Below are 19,893 nucleotides of genomic sequence, written 5' to 3'. Positions count from 1 at the left end.
GTACCTGCAACCTGATCCTGACGTACATTTGGGCATGCCCGCGTCCCCAACAGAGAATGGCACACCGACCGTATGCTCCCTGGACAGTGTGAGCAAGTAAATTTATTCAGAGACACAAGAGCGCGGACGATACGAATGCGTTCATTATGATAATGTACAATACATACTTTTACTACTTCTACCGTAAGAATGCGTGTCGTGAGTTGTGCATGTTCAACGCGGGCCCGAGCACTTCGGCGGCGAAACAAACATGACTGTCTAGTGCAGGTCCGTGTTCCCTCCCATGTGACCAGAGAAATGAGCAATGAAGCCGAAGGAGATGATGGAAAAACAGGGATGACTTTGGCCGTATCAGAAGAGGGTCTCCTCGTCTCGCAAGTACTCTCCTACATCACTAGCGAAGATGTTCAGAACTATTGATTCCATACAAAGTTGGTAGCAGCTTACGCTTGATGGAACACCACTATTGCGGTTGGGTCTAGTTTTCGCGAGTCTATTGTCGATCGAGCAGTCACACCAAAACCCTTTTACTGGATCAGCACATCGGACAATAAGCAAGCCTCATGGACATACCAATGGTATGTCGCTCATACTGAAAACCACAACACCCTGATGTTCTGGGGTGTCCTCCGTCAACCGTCCAACGTGTGCTTTGACGACGTGGTTGCCATAGAGGAAAGGCATCTCGCCGTTGGGTTTTATCCAGACCTAGGGCGATGTAGTGTGAGATGAAGGATGATGCAGACATATGTTAAGAGGGAACGCACCTTGTATTTGGCATACTGAGCGATGTAGTCGAGGGCGGTAATGTGCAGTTTGAATTTTCCACTTTTGCTAAATTTGCCAAAACATGTCCCGAGGCTGATGAGATTTGTTCGACCAACAGATATGCTAAGGCGCATCGAAGACTCAGAGACATAGTAAACCCTGTCTTTTTGAAGTCTGAAGCAATAGGGTTCGTCTTTGCGGTCGATGAGATGGATGAGGTTCTTTCCCTGGTGGGAGATGAGATGGATGTCAATAAAGGACCGCAAAAATACGCACGATATAGTTTGCGAGCTTCTCGAATACAGCTTTGCTCTCTTCTTCAGTGAGGGGACGCATGACAGACTGGTGACGGGTGGTACAACAGGGAGGGTGACTCTGAGGTGGACGACGGGGGACGCAATGTTGCTGCTGTTATTAACCTTTGCGTAGAGTGCTCGGGATATGCCGGTGGACGATTCTCGACGCCCTGGCGAGGCTGATCTGGAATTGACGGATGCTGTAATTTGGACCACCATGTCTGCACCCTCTTTCTCCTCATTCCCCCCCTCCTTTTCTTCCTTTCCAGACCCCACAGACGCGGGCGACAGAGCTCCACAGCAACCAAAGTCCAGCCAAACCCCTTCAGGTGATGATGATCCGTCCCCACGGCAGCGCGATCGCAAGACCAGCCGCTCCTCTACCCGCCATTCTTGGGGAAAGCATACTGGGTATCGGTACAGCGATGATGAGGCTAGGAAGTCTCGTGAGGATCGGCGCTCTCAACGCGCAGGCTCCTCGAAAGACCAGGACCTCTTCTATTCTGACAGAAAGGGCGACCCTCTCAACATGACTTATGGCGGGCTACATGCAGGTGATGTCCCAAAGTACCATCTTGTCGACCGTGAGCTGCATTTTTATGCCGTTCGAACAACCTAATGATGTACAAGGCGGTAGGCGAATTCTAGGACTTGGTAGTGGCTACACAGTATCCAGGCGCACTGGCAAGAGCATAGAAGTGCTGGTAGGCACCAAACGTTTCAAGGCAAGTCAAACGCGGCGATTACTGCAAAACATGGGTTAACGCGTTCGAGTAGTTGTCTAGCCTGGAAGACACGCGTTCGAGAGCAGCTCTCAATGCCCCTCCGAAACGAAGGCTGATTTCCACTCGCGATACCTACAAGTACCCCGAGGTTGACGGCTTTCTGCGCGTTGTTCACAAGTCCATGCATGACGACACAGTGGATCGCTCAGTATACGAGAGAGATGATGAATCAGACACCGATTTCCCCTCTGACAGCTCTGACGGTTCCGCTGACCATGCTGGAGGTCGATTTTTGACGGCTACTCAACTTGCAATCAAGTGTCTCGAGGATGAACTACTGCTCAGCCCGTCTTCCGAATCGTGTTGGCTCTCCCTCGTTTCTCACTCGCTGTCACTTGTACCGACCACTACCAAGAACGGCTTACGCACTCGTGCCGAAATTAAAGTCTCGATTCTGATGCGTGCACTCCAGGCCTCGCGGTCCAATGCCAACAATCGAGTTTTACGTCTGAATTACTTACGAGCTGGTCAGCAGGTGTGGCATGAGAGTAAACTCAGAGCTGAATGGGAATCCGCGCTTCAAATCGGAGGTATTGATCTGTGGATGGCATGGCTCGAGTGGCGGCTTCACCTGGCAAAGGATAGCATCAGTGGCATTGTTCAGGATGCAACTCGTGTTCTAACAGCGTTGGGTGATGACGAAAGTGCTGAGCTAAGTAAGCTCAGGGTCATGTGGCGGGTGGCTCTGGCTTTTCAGCAAGCAGGTATGGTGCATTCTTCACAAAATCAATGTTGTCAGCTTACCGAGTAGATTTGCAGGATTCTATGAAAGAGCCACAGCACTATTCCAGGCTCAGGCGGAGCTCTCCCTTCAAATGCCGCCTGCTTCATTAAATCAACCATTTAACACCTGTTTAGATTCACTCGAAGAGTTCTGGGACTCTGAGATGCCGCGCATGGGGGAGCCAGATGCCAAAGGCTGGGCCTCGTGGATAACGTCTGGGTGCCGGGTTACACCTCATAGTCCACAAAGACCACTTCCTCGTAAGCCACAAGAAAGTCAAGATCCTTTCGTCGGGTGGTATAATGAAGAGGCTAAGGATGACGCTACTTTACGGAATCCGGCTCGCACAGTTGATTCAAGAAGCGAAAACGATGCCTTCGCAGCGGTGCTCTTCTCAGATGTCAGACCTCTGTTGATTCGCATAACCTCAGACCGGTCGAAGAAGACCTTTCGACTTGTGTGGCTTTCTCTGCTTGGTTTACACATACCTGGCTTTTTAGATTCGCTTTCGCCTGGGTCTTGGGATGACACATGGGCTGTTCTTCATCTCTCGACATCCTTCATGGATGCAATCTTCCCTCCAACGAATGCGAGCCGCAACGTTACCTCCGATTCACATGCTGGAGCCATCATAGGTCGAGAGAGGATGTATGGGAGTACGTTTGGTCCAATCAAGGAGTGGGCGTTCAACACCCTCCGACCCCTTGACTGTGTTAGCAAAGAGCGGTGGCGTATGTGGAGTACGCTAGACACACACCATGTGGATGTCGCATTTGTACGCGGGGTTTTTCAGCAGCTCCGCTTCGACGACGAAGATTATGAGTGGGACGAATATGCCCTAGCTTTTGAAGCCAGTATCAATGTTAAGGGGTGAGTACATTTTTAATGCGATACAGGACCGTCTCATTAAGGTTATACAGCGCAATCAAGTTATCTCGATCTTTACTAGCAAACGCACGAGATTCCGTACCTCGATGGATAGCCCACGCTAAGCTTGAACGTTTGCATGGCCGTCCTGAAGAAGCGCGGAAAGTGTACCAAATGGTCAGTGCATCTGGGCAGCTGGACTCAATGAGTACAGTCACGCGTCAGCTTTGGTGGGACTGGTCAGAAATGGAGTGGCTTCAAGGAAGGTCAGATGCAGCCCTGTCTGTGATAATGCAGTCCGCCAGTGTTCCTGGCTCTACCGGAATTGCCATCCTACGCGCTAAACGGCACCTGGATGAGCGGGTGGATGGCAGGGACAGAAGACATCAAGTCTGGCTCCAGCTACGTGCTCTTCTGGAGCTGATTACTTCCTCGCCTGAAGCTACTTTGACTATCTTCGACACGTACCTCGCAAATTCTCGCGACAGCACCGAAAGTTCAAGAGAAGGAGTGATGGTCGCATCGCTGCTTTTGCTTTACCATCATTCGGTCACCCTTCGCAATACGATGCCTCCTTCACTCCTTCGCGACCGACTGTTGCTAGCTATCAAGTCGTACCCAAGCAACACCATCATCATGGGCATGTTCCTAGAATGCGAAAAGGGGTACGGAGTGTGGGGACGGATACGGGGTATGCTAGGCGAGAGCGTTGCCTATGGAGCCCAGGATAAAGGTGTTATACGAAGGGTAATGGAGGTGTGGGTCACAGGGTGGGAAAGGGGTAACCTCTCCACGGAGATCGAGCGACTGCGGTTAGGTCTCGCAGCAGCTGTGAACGAAGTAGAGAGGTCAGGGAGTTTATTGCCGATTGCGCTGTGTTTCGCCATTTACTCACAGAGATGATGTTACAGAACTCAGGGGAGCGTCACCCTATGGCGCATATATTTAGAACTAGAACTTAGGATGAAAGACTTCAAAAGGGCCAAGAGCTTGTTGTATCAAGCGATACATGCATGCCCGCTTGTGAAAGGTATGATAATTTTCATGATCTCGACGCATACGAGCTCATGAGAAGTCCAGAGTTTTATCTTCTCGCTTTTGGACCCATGCGAAGTTGTTTTACGTCTCATGAACTACGTGCCTTTGCCGACACGATGGCTGAAAGGGGTATAAGAATGAGGGGGGACTTGGAGGAATTCTTACAGTTACAGAAGCATCGCTCGATGATAGAGGATGGAAGTGGCGAGAGTAGCGATGGGGACAGTGGGGATGAGATCGAGCAGGAGGCAAAAGAGCGACGCCGACTCATGCCTTACTGAATTCACTGATGTACTCTACGCTGCTGAGCATTAGCCGATATTCTGAAACACGGAAGTCAAGGTGACCTTTACTGTACATCGTAACTAGTGTTTGTTGTCGGGTGAAGTTCATGCGTGGAAACGAAGCCAAACAGAGAAGAATGGTGTGTTTACTCGTTGCCCAGGCACGGATGTTTAGAACGCGGCGTGACGGTCACGTCACAACCCTCCCTTGCCCGATCCCCTCGACATTTGCGGACCAACTCCAGGTAAACGCATGGCCTCTTGTCCGCCTGTCCACTGCTCACTTGGATGTTGACTGACCCGACGTCACTTCGCCTTCAGGTCGCAACTTTTAGCTCCCAACAATCCTTTCTTTTCTCCCAGCATTCGACGCAAGAGCTCGTGGGATATTCACTACATATCTCATCTCGGCGTCCACCCCCTCCCCCTTGTCTGCCCTCCCCTACTCCGATTGAGCCCCTACCTACTTCTCCCCGCTAGTCGGGGATATAATTCTCCTCTTTTCCACCACTAATTCGCATGCCTACCATTCCTGCTCCAGTCACCCCAACTGAACGCGAAGAATGGCCCGATGCTGACTTCGATCTCCGGGAGGGAGACCATCTGCCAAATCTACATGTAGACTCTGACAAGGAAGACGATGACTGGGACTGGGACGAGGAGATGGATCTGGGAAAGACTGGCGTGAAGGCCCAGGTAACCGCTGATAGCTCACTGTCCCGAACGGCTGGGCTCCCCTCAGGCATGATCACTATCCGCCCACCACTGACCAGCCAAGGAGAGGATGCGGATGAGGACGAGGATGAAGAAGGTTTCTCGACAATAAAGATGACCGCCCTCCCTCAACACAAACCCTTGTCTAATACTGCGCCGTCAGCATTTATAGATGAGGACATCGAATCCGCCTTCGCGCTTCCCTCAGATCTCACTCAGCTCTCACTTGCCCCCCTTCCTCTCAGCCATAGGTCCTCAAAGAACTCTCTGGAGTGGGGAGACAAAGACCAAACGTCATCTTCCCACTCTTCCGACGCGTACTCCACTTTTGGATTCGGTGCTGCTGCTTCATCCTCATCTAATTCAGTCACCACAGTTTCTCTACTAGACTCCGAAGATAGTGGATGCGAGGATGTCTCGGAGGGCGAATTGGATGGACTCATCATTCCTTCGGGAATGTTTGATAAAGGCCAGAGTGGCAAGTATCTCAAGAAGATGTTGGAGCTCAAGAAGACAGCGCAATCATCAGAACGGCTAGAGAAAGCCGCCAGCCCCCATCCAGATGATGACTTTGAGTCTGGTCTTGTCATCGAAGATGATGATTTCAACCCAAGTCGGCTACTCATCGCTCAGCACAGCAGCAAGTTGTCTAGTCGCAGGAAAAGTGCCCCCTCTAGGCCAAATCTCGCGCGTCCTCATTCAAGAGCCCGCATGGATCGTGCAAAGTCCCCAGTCAACCCCCCAATATCCTCTGCGCGTCAACTACAAAGGCTCAAGCTATCGTCATCCCCTCCACCCCAGACCGTGGCACCACGTGCTCAGTCATATAAGGAAGCACTCTCTTCCGCCCTACCCGTATCCAATGCCGCCACCCTTTTGTCTACCAAGCCTGGCAGTCTTCGTGGCCAGAAGTCACATACTGGCCTCAAACCCCCCACACCACCCTCCACCCAACGCAAGCAGTTGACTCGCAAGGCTTCTTTGTCCTCACTAATGGAGACATCATCCCAAGCGTTAGACACGGGACAAGCTCCGGTAGCAGGACCGTCGACGACAAAGACGGCACGATATGAAGCGCCGACAGCTGCTTCGCGTGCTAAGTCTCATACCAGCTCGACCAGCCGTATGCATCAACTTGACTACATGGTACCTCCCACAAGACCCACAACCCCTTCCTCCAATCCTGCCGCCCTTCGCCTCACAATGCCCACTGCCATGCGATCAAAATCGAGACCATCCTTGACCGCCATCTTCGCTGCCTCCCCCGCCATAGCCGTTCCTCCCCTCCCACCTCACCGTTCCACTTCTCCTGCCCCACCACGGCCGCCTTCTACACAATCTCTACGCACGCGAGGATCTCAACCGCGTCCTCAATCAACTGCACCTTCCGCCACAGCCCCAAAGTTGCTACGAAAACCGAAGCGATTACGAACATATGGCGATGGCACGGAACTGGATGGCTTCGATGATTTGCCGACCGACCGGGACAAGGAGGGCCAGTATAGAGTGCAGCCAAAGGGTGCTAATCGCATCACCGGTTCAGGTCATTCAAAGGCTTCAGAGAAGGATCCTCTACAAGAGCGAAAAACGGGAAGGAGGGGATCTATTGGCTCAGGTAAGTGTTGGCGTAATTCGGCCGACCACAATGTATTGAACATCATACAGATCTGCACGGCGCAGCCAACCCCAACTCACTCCGCCGGACTGTGCGGATAGAATTCCCTTCAGGGGAAAAATCCTTGAAGAAGAAAAAGGAGGCTCCTTCTCCCCAAGCGCGGAAAAAGCCGACCCTCATCCGGCAAATGGGAGGTACTAACGCTCCGAAAGGTTGGGATTCACTTGTCCGTCTATCATAACCGCTAATAATCGTTGCAGTTGTCGGAGAAATGAAGTGGAACCCATCCACTCTCAGGTGGGAAGGTAATGACCAGGCGCTCCGTGACTTCGATGCTGCCGTCGGCACTTCAGCCAGACCTGCCCTTATCACCCACCTGACTGGATCGTCCATTGGTTCACCAGTGGGATCCTTTGCGGCTGGCGCCCGCAAAGTCGGAAATATGATTTTCGATCCAACGCGAATGTGCTGGATATCAACTCTCCCCGCTGACGAGGAGCCTGACGTATTCGCTGACCTCGCCGACGATGAAGATGATTATGTTTGGGAAACCAAAGGCGGCACGATTCGTGCAAGCCAGCAGACCGGAGGAACCACAAACCCATGTGAACCCTCCTTGACGTCTGTCGCTACCGCCCTTAATGCTCTCAGTCCTGCCTCCAGCCGAACACGGACCATCTCCGAATCAGGTGACAGCGACCGAGGTTCGCGAGCATCTATTTTCTTTGACGTGGACGATGACTTCGTCGAGAGATGCCGCGCCGCTGAGGAGCGACATCGTTCCGAAATGAAGGGATGGCGGTCAGCACTCTCCAGGCAAGTCGACACCGTTGGCGAGCCTGATCGACAAGAACTTTATGAGATCCGTGCCCTGGCTACACGAAAATACTAGCCCTCTCTAACATGTTTATAATATTAATCTATGTTGCCCACATGTGCCTTTTCGTCACTTTCCTTCGGACCTCTGCGCATATACTCTCCTTCGTAGTTCTCATCTACACATAGTCACTCCTTTAAACTTTCTAGTTCTTTAATTGACCTTTTGTTTTCCTTTTGCTCGATGTGTATGGGATTTGCAACATGCGTCTTGGCTTCATTCACAATTCACAATGATAATATAGGCGTGGACGTGAGAATACAGCTGCCTAAGATCAGTCCGACATGCCATCATTCCCTCCTAAGTCCCAACAACAGAGCGGAGGGATAGGACGTATTGCATGCCAATCGCATGGATCAGGGGTCGTTTTCTCTGAGCTCTCTGCAAGTTACCCTCTTAAGCTGCTAGCGCCTCGTCTATCCGAAGAAGAGAATGTGGCAATCACCTACGTGATGACCTACGGGGGAGGATTGGTGGGTGGGGATGATGTGCAGCTATTCGTGGATGTTGGTGCAGGCGTCCGACTTCTTCTTCTCACACAGGTCAGTGTTCTAGTACTCGAAAAGACCTTGATTAAACCAGGGTCTGCATATTACAAGGGAACTACCAAGGTTTTCAAGACACGACCCGGGCTGCGTACCCGGAATTCCGTGACAGGACCTCAGGATGGAGGCCATGACCCCCAGACAACCTCTCAAACTATGACTGTCTCTATCCCGGATGACAGCGCGCTCCTTCTTTTACCCGATTCAGTCACTTGTTTTCGGTCCGCATCATACACCCAGATCCAGAGGTTCCACCTCTCGGCAAACGGATCCCTTGCTGTCCTAGATTGGATCAATTGTGGGCGCAAGTCGATGGGAGAGGAGTGGGCATTTACGCGCTACTACAGTGTTAACGAGGTGTTTGTTGAAGGGCGTCGCGTTGCGCGTGATGTGCTGCTTCTGGAGGATCCTGCAGAAAGGAAATCAACTCCGGAGAGCGCCTCAACAGACAGTGCTGGTTCTACGAGCAGGACTCTAAAAGATCAGCTTCAACCCTACTCGTGTTATGCCATGCTGCTGCTTTGTGGGCCTCTCACAAAAGCTGTCGTATCCAACCTTTCCTCCGAATACCAGAAGATATCCATATTTCAGAAAGCGGGCCCTGATCGACTACTTTGGTCGCTCAGTGCTGTTGATAATGGTAGAAGTCATGTCGTTCGTGTAGCCGGGACTGAGACGGAGGATGTGAAGGACTGGCTCCGTCATCACTTGAGTGGGTTGGAGAACGTTGTTGGGACTGACGCATATCGTAAAGCCTTCACGTAGCGTTCATATAATATACCAGAATCAATGCCACTCTGACATAGCGTGTGTGCAAGTTCATAGTCTCTGAGGGCGGGGTTGGTGGGCTGATGGAAGTGGTGGGTAGTTTCGAGATTATGAAGCATTGATATACGTAAGGGAACGCGGAATGTCGCACTAGGAATTCAACCAATTTCGAAGCCGGAAGGGAGATCATTCGGCCGAGGTTTACAACTCACTTCAATCTACATCACAAGGGGCATCCGCAAATTTGGCGCGCATACGCGTTATCATTAAGTTCTGCATGAGAAGACGTACTGGAGCACGTCACTAAGACACCTCGCCTCTTGTTATGACCACCATGTCCCTCGATAACGCCCTAGACGGTGGCCAAAAGTCTAAGGCCTCTACCTCGCAAGTCCCTGATGCAGAGCTAGAATGCGTGGACATCTATCAGCCTCAGGTGGACGTGTCGAAGATAGAACTACGCAAACTAATGTGGAAGATAGACATTCGAGTTGTGCCTTGGTTGGCCTTGCTCTATTTGCTCAACTTCCTTGATAGAGGAGCTATCGGGAATGCGAAGGTGAGCATTGAAACATTCTAGAGACGACTCAAATGTCCTGAGATAGTGCCCCTAGCTTTATGGCATGGAGACTGACATCCATGTCAATGATAAACAATATTTGATCGCTCTTACAGTATTTTTCTTTCCCTATGCGCTCTTTGAGGTGAGGCCAGCCCTTGTAGCATCTCTTGAATTCGTTCATCACATCAGACATGCTAGCCAGCGAGCAACGTGATTTTGAGAAGGTTTCGACCATCATTGTGGTTATCCTCTATGATGCTCGTATGGGGTGTTGTGATGGTACGTGCTGTCATGCATCCATGGCTTGAGTGCTACTCCGAGTATCTACTGGTAGCTGAGCTTCCCCTAGATGTGCCATGGATTTATCCACAACTATAGCGGCTTGCTGGGTATATTGATCACTTCGCTTCTGATCCCATGTCGCTAAATCGAGCTTAGCGGTGCGTATCATGCTGGGTCTTGCGGAGGCTGGGCTATACCCTGGCATCGTATTTTATCTTTCCTGGTAAAGTCCCAAAAGGTTTGTCAAAGAGGTTTAAAGTCTTATTGAGGTCTTTGCAGCTGGTATCGCCGTTGCGAACTGGGTACCAGGGTGGCCGCGTTTTTTACATCCGCAACCATTGCTGGCGCTTTCAGTGTGTGACACTTTTCGGTTTCAGACAACCGTCATACTTATTTGATTAGGTGGCCTTCTCGCCGCGGGCATCTCCAAAATGGACGACGTCGGCGGTAAACCTGGATGGACGTGGATCTTCATTTTGGAGGGTCTCTTCACGATTCTCTGTGCTACACTTTCATTTTGGATTATCGATGATTTCCCAGAAACGTCAAAGTTTTTGACTGAAGCTGAACGTAGGTGTCAAACGCTCTTGTGTGTAGCTGCCATGAAAGAGAAGAACAGGCGTTTTTGTGATTCGTCGCTTGCGAGCGGATATGCAACTCAGTGCAGGCGGAGAGAAATTCCAGAAGAAATACATCTGGCAATCTCTAAGAGATTGGAAGACGTGGACTGCAAATATGGAGACCGTCTTGTTCGCGGGTGCTACGCTGACTAGCTGCAGTGGGAATTTACATGGGATTGTAGGACTGTTATAAAAAAAGAGTGATTTGCCTCTGCTCAATCGCTGCATCCAGTGACGGGCCACTTTTCGCCTTTTCGCTTTTCACTCCAACGATAATTGAGAAGGTGAGGAGCGTTAATTGATATGACAAGTACTGACGTACGAGATTCTATCTCAGCTTGGTCAGCAGTCCTTGAATTCATGTCCACACTGTGTCCTGACGCTTTCATGTTAGGTTTTGGTGCTACTGCTGCAAATCTACTGTCTGTGCCTGTCTACGGTTGGGCTTGCATCGTAACTATTGTAGTTGGCTTCCTTGGAGATCGCCTAGGAACTAGAGGCTATATCAACTTGTTTGTGGACCACTTTACTGAGTACTTGATGCAACTAATATACACGCAGGGTCTTGTTTGGAAGCGGTAACCTTTTCGCTCACCTTCTGATTTTTGAAACGTTTGGCTCATTCTCCATAGGTCTTGTTGGGTACATCATTCTGATAGCATCCCGAAGCCCAGCACTTTCTTATTTCGCTTGTTTTCTTGCTGCATCGTAAGCGACCCATTTTGAAAAGATCTGCAAGCTGTCATAACACGTTCACACGAAGCGCCATCTATCCAACTGTTCGTAAGTGGCCTCTATCAATACAAAATAGTCAGAGCCTAAACTGATTAATTTCAATAAGCAAATTCTGTGTACGGTGTATTCTTCAGTCTTTGGAAAATAAGATGTTGAAACTGAGATTTCACAAGTGCATGGGTCGCAAGTAATGTTGAGGGATCATATAAGCGTGGAGTTACTCTGGCAATGGCGATTGGCTGGTAAGCAAGACTGTTGCCTCCAGCTTTTACATCTCACCACTCATGACATCCAGGGGCAATTTAAATGGGGCAGTCTCCTCAAATGTGGTGCGTCACTAGATATCATCCTTGATTCTTCTCTGGATGCCCTTGTAGTATCGTTCCAACGATGCTCCATGGTACAGTCTTGGCCATGGCATTGTCCTGGCTTATATTGCCATCGGCTTCTTATCCTCTGTGATCTTCCTGTTCGCATTACGTTGGGAGAATGTTCGGCGAGCCCGAGGCGATCGCGACGAGGTCATAGGCGACGCAGGTTTCGAGCCCAATGCTAAAGAAAGCAAACTAGAACGCGAGAACGGGCGATACAGAACAGTAGACGAGGCAAGGAGAGACAAGGGGGATCAATGGAGTGGTTTCAGATACACCTTATAGGCAGAGGAGCTCCATTGCCTGCCGCTCGTGATGATGCAGAATCTAATATTGCAGTAATTAAAGTTGAGCAGAGTGTGACTATAGATTTATGATGCAGGTCATGATAAAAGTAAGATGTAGTCCCTAAACCCTGAGGTGTCTATAATGCTCGAATGCACTACCACTTATAGTCCTCTATTTTTGTGGAGGTGGCAACCGGTTGGGTAGCAGGATCTGGTGGACCTGGAGTGGAATCCTCCAGTGGCGGGGGGGCACTACGCTCATGGCTTCGGTTTTCATCAAGCCACTTGTCCATCTCATCAGACTTGTTAGCGAACGGGCGCTTCCCTAAGAGATCAATCATGTCTTCCCTAGAGTTCATAATTAGTAACTTGAGTGACATGCATGAGGTTGGACATACCGTGAAATAACCTCTTTATCCAAGAGCAGCTTGGCCACCTTCTCGACATCCTCTCGATGCTTAGTGAGAAGGTCTGTAGTTCGTTGGTGAGCATCACTAAACAATAATGAGCTAAGTTCACAAAACAGAAGCTCAGGTCCTACGTAATCATCTTCCGGACTTCAGCGTCTAGCATCTCTCCAGTCTTCTCGCTGAATGGCTTCGTCCAGCTGTCCTTTTGACCTTGAGCTCCACCATAGCTGACCGGACCAATGACGGTGTTCATGCCGTAGTTTGCACAAGCTTCAAAGGCCATCCGCGTGATCTTTTGAAGATCATCTTGAGCGCCAGTCGTGATATTCTCGGCACCAAAGAAGACCTCCTCCGAGACGCGACCACCCAGAGTCATACATATCCTGTCCAGCATTTGTGGCGTAGACAGCAAGTAGCGATCGGGTGGCAGATACTGGGTTGACATCAGATACACTGGGGCATTGAGGTGGCTGTCAAACTCACCTGGGCATAACCCAAAGCACCCACACCACGGGGGATTATGCTGACTTTCAGCAGGGGGTCAGCATGCTCCAAGAACCAGCCGCAGACAGCGTGACCAGCTTCGTGATAGGCTACGGTCTTCTTCTCTTCTGGGCTAAGTACTCGACTTTTCCGCTCCAAGCCTGCAATCACCCTTTCGATAGCGCTCTCGAAGTCCTTCTCAGAGACGGACTCCGAGCTTTTGCGGGCGGCATGGAGGGCTGCTTCGTTGCACACATTTGCAATATCTGCACCAGAGAAACCTGGAGTTAACACAGCGAGCTTCTGTGCAAGCGCATCCGTGTTGGCGAGCTCGTCGGCGAGCTTCAAGGGTTTCAGGTGGACCATGAAGATCCCCTTCCGTCCCGAGACGTCAGGTCGATCGATGGCAATGTGCCGATCAAAACGACCTGGCCGCATGAGAGCTGAGTCGAGGACGTCTGGCCTGTTTGTTCCTGCAAGAACGACGACATGTTCCTGGGTACCAAAACCGTCCATCTCAACAAGAAGTTGGTTGAGGGTGGACTCGCGCTCGTCATTTCCACCAAAACTTGACCCCTTCCCTCTTGATTTGCCAATAGCATCTATTTCGTCGACGAAGATAATACACGGGGCATGCTTCTTCGCGGACGCGAAGAGGTCACGGACTCGAGAGGAGCCAACACCAACAAACATTTCGACGAACTCCGATCCAGACACCGAGAGGAACGGCACTGAAGCCTCCCCAGCGGTGGCTTTGGCGAGCAACGTCTTACCAGTCCCAGGAGGACCAGAAAGAATGGCACCACGAGGGATTTTGGCACCGAGCCTCTCGTACTTGGCTGGCTCCTTCAAGAACTTGACAAATTCCATGATTTCCTCCTTGGCCTCGTCCATTCCGGCAACATCCTTGAACTTAACCTTCACATCCGTGTCTTTGTTGAACAACTTCGCCTTGCTTTTCCCTATACTAAAAATGCCTCCGGGACCCCCGCCGCCTGATCCGCCAGCGGCTCGTCGAGACATCCACAGGAGGAAGCCGGCAAAGAACAGAGTGGGAGCAAAATTGAGAAGAGTGTTGAAGGTGGAAATCTCGTCATGGTAGGCAACGGGGATGCGCTCGTGGCTGGGGATGCCGAGTTCGGCTTGGGCCTCGTCGAGCTTGCGCTCAAAAGCCTCTACACTGCCAATGGAGAAGTGGTACTCGCCTCCAGGTGATGCATTGGGGTACATGGCACTTGTGGCATTAGAGTGAAGCTTAATGCGAACGCGTTGGCGGTTAACGACAATGAGCTTGTCGACGAGACCCTTGTCGAGGAAGGCTGTCCTGAACTCCTGCCAGGTGATCTCGCGAGAAGAGGACGAGCCTGAGCTAGTGAGACCATAGAAGACAGCAGCGGAGGTGGCGAGGATGAGGAGCTGGTTGAGGTTAAAGCCATTTGGGTTCGGGTTCCCACCTGGAGGAGGCTGCTCGTTCTTGCGGGAGTCGTCCTGCTCCTGCTCGTTGTTCGCATTTCGAAACTGCCGCTGTGACTGTTGATATCGCTGGAAAAAGCCTTCAAGGCCCTTTGGGATCTCGGGTCCGCTGTCCTGCGCTGACTCTGGCTTATTTTCCCTCTCCTTGCCTTTCTCTGCCTTCGTAGAACCGTCCTGGCGGGATGAATCGGGCTCACGAGAGTCTGAAGGGGTAGCATAGGATCTGACCAGTCTCGAGCGACCAGTCAGCGCTAGCCGACGGTCGATGAGTCTGCCGGCGCGGAGGGGACGAGAGAACATGGTCGTTGGCTAACGGAATACTTGCGCTTCTCGGACGCTGGCCGGCGCACTTTCCCTGCTGATTCAGCGGAGCGGACTCTCCCGGCTCATGCCGCCGAAGCGCCCGAACCGTTGAACGCGTCAGTACTTGCGCCGAACGGCTCGTTATTTCCGGGTTACCAATAAGTAGCATATGTACAACCAACATACAACGACTAATCACCGACATTTCATTCATCCAAATTAAACATCTATGTTTTCGTCTTCCACTTCGAATGCGCAGCAAAATGTCTCTTTGTCCAGTAGCACAAGCCCCTTTCCGTCGGGCGCCCATTGCAAATCTTGGGTCTCAAATTGCTCTACAAACCAGATGTTCAGTAATCTCCACATCTCGACAACGATTCAACAGACATACTAGCAGGAACCCCGATGCACTCGGCAATATCTTCCTCAACACCTCCTTCGCTGACCCATTCATTACTCCATGTATACACACTGCCCTCTCCGCAACAGAGTGCCAAGCTACCTTTGCGGATTGGGTTCCATCGGCACTGTACGATCGGGCGCGAGTTCGCTAGTACACATCGCAGCTTAGGCACAAATGGTTCAGAGGCAGACGGAAAATCATAAAGGTACACCGCAGAATTGACATTTTCTAGCAGTGCCCTTGGTCATCTTTCCTAGTACTGAGTTCATACATGGAGCTCACCGAATCGTGCGAGTAATATACTCCCATTCTTGTTCCATTCAAGTTGAATGGTTCCCGACTTGGGGTATGCTTTTGAGCTGTCCGCGCGGGTCACAGTGATGGTTTGTGGGCCAATCAGCCGTTCATCTGCAGGATTGTTCCTTAGTTGTCTCGTTGCACGAGGAAATTTCATGAATTACAAGATAGGAAGCCTCGCCCGTGAGTAGACTCGAGCCAATTCGCCGGCTCCCGCCAAAGAGTCTGATGACCAGGTTATTTCCAAGTACTCTCCTGTGAGGGTTGTCGACCTACGGCATTGGCTGATATCCGACTTGAGAGTTCCAATATAGATGTCGGGGACCAGGATATACTATCCAAAATGTAGATCTGGGTCGATTGAATATTGGGCTTTCCATCCGATGTAAACACACACCTTATTGTCCCATCCAGACACGGCGAGGAACATGCCCGAAGGGTGCCAAGCTACATGTCGAACGCCGAACCCGGGGTCAGGCTCAGGGGCAAAAGATCCTTGAACGTCTCCCGTCAAGGACACCACGTGAACTTTGTACTGCACCCCAGTATCAGCATTTTTCAATGGTAGCTCTGGTTGAGCCTACGTTCAGAGCATGCTCCCAAACCGCTACGTGATTGCCAGTGGGCGAGAGCGCAAGTGACGAAAGATTGCTGGTCGGTAACGGGAAATGCTACGATGACCGTTCAACTCAAGGACTACTGGTAAAGCGGTCGTGTGGTTCACCCTTGCTAATCTGTACGAATCTTGAACATCATAAATTCCTAGCGTATCCTTTGACTTGTGGCGTTCAGCCAGAACAAAATAGCGACCGTCAGAGCGGAAAGTATAGCCTCAATGCCAGACACGCATAAGCTATCGTCCCTGCAATGTGATGTGCATATATTTACCTCGGTCCGGATGCAACGGAAATTGTATATGGGTTGAGGACCCACTAACCAACGACCAGATTGTCACTCGTAGCTGGGCACATCATCGGGGGATGACATTCAGGATGCTCAAGCCAGACGTTTGAGAATAGGAAACGTACACCCCATTCCGAAAAACACAAGATATTCCTTCCATCTGGAGCCCACTCAGCTTTCACAAGTCCCTCAGCACCTGTTTCGATCCGAGCATTCCAATCTTCATCCCTGAGCTTGAAGACGTCTACTGTGCCTCTCTTAGAAGAGGCGGCGAGGAGATACTCTGAGTCGCAGGACCATCCTACATGCGAGATAGGCGCTTCTAAGAGCTGCGAAGGAGAAGCCTTAGCCTGCTTGGACAGCATAGTCGCCGTAGGCGAGGAGGCGCCAATGAGCCATGTGCGGGTGATCTGGAAGGAGTCGACTCGTCGGACGATGAGCCTGTCCTGGATGGCATTGAGGATAAAATGTGCTCCGGGACTGACGGATACGAGGCCAGAAGAATGCTTGTAAAGTTCTGTAAAGTCCATAGATCAGGAAAACCGAGGTGCCAACCAGCAAGTGGTAGCTTGTGTTGACGACGCGCGACTCGGATGCTCGCGATCTTGTCAACAAGTCGACAGGCAACCGATCCACGCGATGTCGTAAAGTAGGCAGCTGCAACTGTCAATAGTGCATTGGTCGAAGTAATCTGAAGTAATCATCGTCCGCGTCAGCGGCGATGACGAGCTTGCTTGGAGTGATGCTACAAGCCCCGCCAATGGCACCCTCAGGTCCCAGCCTGCAGCCATAAAGCTTACACATCCTTATTCCATCTGCCACATAAGATGTCGCTTGCGTCAAACAAATGGTGTCATTCCGCGGCGTCGGACTCCTCGTTCCACCACATATAAGCATTCCACTCATGGTATGGCCACCGTCACTCGATTCGCCCCATTTGCGCCAGATCTAGCTTCGCAATGGGTGAAACAGCGTCAAATCACTCAATCCCGACCACCGTCAACGAGAGATCGGCTCCCGTCGTTCCTCAAGGACATTTCGACGAGAAAACGGTCGATCCTTTCTTGGTCGAGTTCGAAGAAAATGATCCGCTGAACCCGAAGGTACGTAGATACTACTATCTCTTCCCCGAATCCATCCCCAAGCTAATTTATCTTCGCAGAACTGGTCGTTAGCTAAGAGATGGTACCTCACAGGCACCGCAGCTCTGCTCGTCCTCAACGCGTGGGTCATCACCCCAGCCTAATACCTTCGCCATCTGATGTCATAACCAGCACATTCTCGAGTTCCGCACCATCCAACGTCATTCCCCAACTCATAGAGGACTTTGGCTTCTCACGAGAAGTCGGAACTCTCACGATATCCCTTTTTGTTTGTGGTTACTGCGTTGGTCCTCTACTCTGGGGACCATTATCCGAAACGTATGGTCGTCGGCCCGTGTTTATCATAACCTTTTTCATTTACATGGTTAGCGTTTCCCATATGATTCATTGCAAATCTAGCGATCCTAACCATATATTGCAGTGCTTCCAAATCGGTTCAGCGCTTGCAAATAATACAGCTTCTGTGATTATATTCAGATTCTTGGGCGGGACTTTCGCTGCGGCTCCTTTGGCTAATTCTGGGTAAGTGGGCTAGCCACATTCAAGTTCTGTTTACTTAAAATGAGTAGCGCTGTGATTTCCGATATGTGGGATCCAAAGCGGAGGGGGACTGCGTTGGCTATGTTCACTTTAGCTCCATTTGCTGGTCCTGGTATTGGTCCAGTAGTAGCTGGCTACATTGTCGTCGGTGGCTTATCGTGGCGCTGGCTGTTTTGGGTTATGGCCATATTCGCTGGAGTATGCTGGCTACAGATCGTTTTCACCCTACCCGAGACATATGCGTACGTCTCATGTGCCCATTTTCTCCCATGATATTTCTCTGATAGCTTAGCAGACCAGTCATTTTGAAGAAAAAGGCCCAGGCGCTCAGAAAATCTACTGGAAATGATAAATATCATGCAGCAGCAGAGACGAAGCGGATGTCCTTCAAAGAAAACGTAGAAAACATATTAGGGCGACCCTTCAAGATTTTGTTCCAGGAGCCAATGCTTATCGCCATCACTCTTTATATGAGTGTGAGTGGGTTGTTTTATATTAACCTTGTCCCACTCTAACGATACTTTCTAGTTTGTTTACGGGTGCCTTTATCTCCTATTCGAAGCCTATCCCATCGTATTCACTGAAGGTCACCACTTAAACCCTGGCGTATCTGGTCTCGTATTCCTACCTATACCCATTGGAGGATTCGTAGCAACTGCCTTGGTAAGTGAGCCGTGTTGAAGGTATTGACAAATTGAGTTTTTAGCTTTCAATAGTACATTATATTTGTCAATCCCCGCTATGCTCGAAAAGCGGCTGAGTGCGCACCTGCACCAGTGCCCCCGGAATTCCGGTTAGAGATTGCACTTCTTGCTTCGCCCTTCTTTGCTATCGCCTTCTTCTGGTTTGCGTAAGTGGTCGATCAATGTTGTTCGCAAAACCTTCACAACAACGTCGTATTATAGCTGGACTTCCTATCCTAGTGTTTCTTTGTGGGCACCAATGATGGCCGGCTCGTTACTTGGATTAAGCATTTGTTGGATTTTCGTGAGTGCTTTCTCTCCCTTTTTCTAACGGACAAGGCAAGGACAAGGAGCTGAATATGAGTTAGGTTGCGCTCTTCAATTATATGATTGACGCGTATTTGTTCGCCGCGGCGTCCGCACTCGCGGCAAATACCGTTGTTCGCAGTCTGTTTGGGGCAGGATTCCCGCTGTTTGCTACACAAATGTACGAGAAACTTGGCCCGCAATGGGCGTCGTCGCTCCTCGGATTTATCGCTTTAGCAATGGTGCCAATACCCTTGGTCCTTATAAAGTAGGGTGTCTTCCGTTTTAAATGCTACAACAACTGACGTCCAACCGTCTAGGTTTGGCCCTACACTACGGAAGAAATCTAAGTTCGCACCTAGTAATCTACCACCCCCACCAGTCGAACCGAAAGACTCCAATACCTCTGTCGTCTAGAAAAGGACTCAAGAAGGCCATATATCCATATCTTACCCACAATTGTACACTCCGTATAGTGCGCTTATGACCCAGATATTTGTACATCAACTCTAGCATATCTTAAGTAGTAGCTTGGCTTATATCCATATGGCGAGTGATGCCAGTTTTATGATCAGTTACGAATGCATATCCATACTTGTACCGTAGCATGGTTAACCTGTGGTTAACCTTAGCTCGCAGAGCTTTACAATAATAACAATACGAATTTTTGACCCCAGCCAATACGAGATGTAGAAGATATCAATTTCTCAAGAACATGTCAAAGAAGTTGGCCTGAGAGTGGCATTCCGACACCACATAATTGAAAGAAGAGTATGGGCGCTTGTTGACACGCAGTTGCAAATAGGGGCTTGCCAAACATGGCAGTACAAAGACGCGTCTGTGCCAGTCGC

General features: G+C 50.4%; 8 protein-coding genes across 8 annotated transcripts; 5 read left to right on the top strand and 3 right to left on the bottom strand.

Annotated features, from left to right (window-relative positions):
- Nucleotides 1-92: 92 nt before the first annotated feature.
- On the bottom strand, nt 93-1,146 carry CONPUDRAFT_79063 (60S ribosome subunit biogenesis protein NIP7). The gene is made up of 5 exons (XM_007764618.1): nt 1,045-1,146; nt 768-995; nt 574-708; nt 448-524; nt 93-394 (listed from the first exon to the last, which is right to left on the bottom strand). The coding sequence occupies exons 1-5, from the start codon at nt 1,102-1,104 to the stop codon at nt 352-354; spliced, it is 543 nt and encodes a 180-aa protein (XP_007762808.1). The 5' UTR covers nt 1,105-1,146; the 3' UTR covers nt 93-351.
- Nucleotides 1,147-1,281: 135 nt separating this feature from the next.
- Nucleotides 1,282-4,759, top strand: CONPUDRAFT_134183 (uncharacterized protein; the record flags this gene model as incomplete). Its single annotated transcript, XM_007765323.1, has 7 exons — nt 1,282-1,648; nt 1,695-1,789; nt 1,842-2,553; nt 2,609-3,443; nt 3,494-4,288; nt 4,352-4,470; nt 4,521-4,759. The coding sequence occupies 7 exons, from the start codon at nt 1,282-1,284 to the stop codon at nt 4,757-4,759; spliced, it is 3,162 nt and encodes a 1,053-aa protein (XP_007763513.1).
- Nucleotides 4,760-5,047: 288 nt separating this feature from the next.
- Nucleotides 5,048-8,188, top strand: CONPUDRAFT_115584 (uncharacterized protein). Its single transcript, XM_007765322.1, has 3 exons — nt 5,048-7,097; nt 7,142-7,303; nt 7,352-8,188. The coding sequence occupies exons 1-3, from the start codon at nt 5,282-5,284 to the stop codon at nt 7,981-7,983; spliced, it is 2,610 nt and encodes an 869-aa protein (XP_007763512.1). The 5' UTR covers nt 5,048-5,281; the 3' UTR covers nt 7,984-8,188.
- Nucleotides 8,189-8,252: 64 nt separating this feature from the next.
- Nucleotides 8,253-9,315, top strand: CONPUDRAFT_134181 (UreD-domain-containing protein; the record flags this gene model as incomplete). The annotated part of the gene is made up of 2 exons (XM_007765321.1): nt 8,253-8,510; nt 8,568-9,315. 2 exons carry the CDS (start codon nt 8,253-8,255, stop codon nt 9,276-9,278), a joined length of 969 nt encoding a protein of 322 aa, XP_007763511.1. The 3' UTR covers nt 9,279-9,315.
- A 435-nt stretch (nt 9,316-9,750) lies between these two features.
- On the top strand, nt 9,751-12,136 carry CONPUDRAFT_45332 (MFS general substrate transporter; the record flags this gene model as incomplete). Its single annotated transcript, XM_007764322.1, has 15 exons — nt 9,751-9,840; nt 9,896-9,985; nt 10,042-10,122; nt 10,193-10,232; nt 10,282-10,348; nt 10,405-10,478; nt 10,528-10,695; nt 10,745-10,874; nt 10,978-11,029; nt 11,083-11,086; nt 11,140-11,257; nt 11,322-11,453; nt 11,654-11,722; nt 11,776-11,809; nt 11,858-12,136. 15 exons carry the CDS (start codon nt 9,751-9,753, stop codon nt 12,134-12,136), a joined length of 1,428 nt encoding a protein of 475 aa, XP_007762512.1.
- Nucleotides 12,137-12,293: 157 nt separating this feature from the next.
- CONPUDRAFT_46099 (ATP-dependent metallopeptidase Hfl) lies at nt 12,294-14,804 on the bottom strand (the record flags this gene model as incomplete). The annotated part of the gene is made up of 4 exons (XM_007764378.1): nt 12,294-12,486; nt 12,537-12,632; nt 12,680-12,981; nt 13,032-14,804. The coding sequence occupies 4 exons, from the start codon at nt 14,802-14,804 to the stop codon at nt 12,294-12,296; spliced, it is 2,364 nt and encodes a 787-aa protein (XP_007762568.1).
- A 222-nt stretch (nt 14,805-15,026) lies between these two features.
- CONPUDRAFT_46633 (WD repeat-containing protein 8) lies at nt 15,027-16,940 on the bottom strand (the record flags this gene model as incomplete). The annotated part of the gene is made up of 10 exons (XM_007764413.1): nt 15,027-15,142; nt 15,199-15,438; nt 15,493-15,618; nt 15,672-15,732; nt 15,784-15,858; nt 15,905-16,042; nt 16,092-16,178; nt 16,232-16,338; nt 16,396-16,468; nt 16,536-16,940. 10 exons carry the CDS (start codon nt 16,938-16,940, stop codon nt 15,027-15,029), a joined length of 1,428 nt encoding a protein of 475 aa, XP_007762603.1.
- Nucleotides 16,941-17,398: 458 nt separating this feature from the next.
- On the top strand, nt 17,399-19,717 carry CONPUDRAFT_95733 (MFS general substrate transporter). The gene is made up of 10 exons (XM_007765320.1): nt 17,399-17,513; nt 17,573-17,877; nt 17,935-18,035; nt 18,083-18,295; nt 18,349-18,529; nt 18,582-18,716; nt 18,770-18,903; nt 18,959-19,040; nt 19,105-19,310; nt 19,363-19,717. The coding sequence occupies exons 2-10, from the start codon at nt 17,593-17,595 to the stop codon at nt 19,457-19,459; spliced, it is 1,434 nt and encodes a 477-aa protein (XP_007763510.1). The 5' UTR covers nt 17,399-17,513; nt 17,573-17,592; the 3' UTR covers nt 19,460-19,717.
- Nucleotides 19,718-19,893: the final 176 nt, after the last annotated feature.

Source organism: Coniophora puteana, assembly GCF_000271625.1.
Source record: "Coniophora puteana RWD-64-598 SS2 unplaced genomic scaffold CONPUscaffold_1, whole genome shotgun sequence".
Taxonomy (NCBI): domain Eukaryota; kingdom Fungi; phylum Basidiomycota; class Agaricomycetes; order Boletales; family Coniophoraceae; genus Coniophora; species Coniophora puteana.
Note: the sequence above shows the minus strand (reverse complement) of the source record. Positions and strands in the feature narration are given on the sequence as shown.

What these genes read in the sequence shown, in the direction of transcription:
- CONPUDRAFT_79063 (XM_007764618.1), bottom strand. Translation starts at nt 1,104, where the DNA reads ATGCGTCCCCTCACTGAAGAAGAGAGCAAAGCTGTATTCGAGAAGCTC. An exon ending in AGAAGCTCGCAAACTATATC is followed by an intron (nt 996 to 1,044) that starts GTGCGTATTTTT and finishes ATCTCCCACCAG; the next exon opens with GGAAAGAACCTCATCCATCT. An exon ending in CTCAGTATGCCAAATACAAG is followed by an intron (nt 709 to 767) that starts GTGCGTTCCCTC and finishes ACATCGCCCTAG; the next exon opens with GTCTGGATAAAACCCAACGG.
- CONPUDRAFT_115584 (XM_007765322.1), top strand. Translation starts at nt 5,282, where the DNA reads ATGCCTACCATTCCTGCTCCAGTCACCCCAACTGAACGCGAAGAATGG. An exon ending in ATCTATTGGCTCAGGTAAGT is followed by an intron (nt 7,098 to 7,141) that starts GTTGGCGTAATT and finishes AACATCATACAG; the next exon opens with ATCTGCACGGCGCAGCCAAC. An exon ending in AGGTACTAACGCTCCGAAAG is followed by an intron (nt 7,304 to 7,351) that starts GTTGGGATTCAC and finishes TAATCGTTGCAG; the next exon opens with TTGTCGGAGAAATGAAGTGG.
- CONPUDRAFT_95733 (XM_007765320.1), top strand. Translation starts at nt 17,593, where the DNA reads ATGGTACCTCACAGGCACCGCAGCTCTGCTCGTCCTCAACGCGTGGGT. An exon ending in CCATCACTCTTTATATGAGT is followed by an intron (nt 18,530 to 18,581) that starts GTGAGTGGGTTG and finishes GATACTTTCTAG; the next exon opens with TTTGTTTACGGGTGCCTTTA. An exon ending in GATTCGTAGCAACTGCCTTG is followed by an intron (nt 18,717 to 18,769) that starts GTAAGTGAGCCG and finishes AGCTTTCAATAG; the next exon opens with TACATTATATTTGTCAATCC.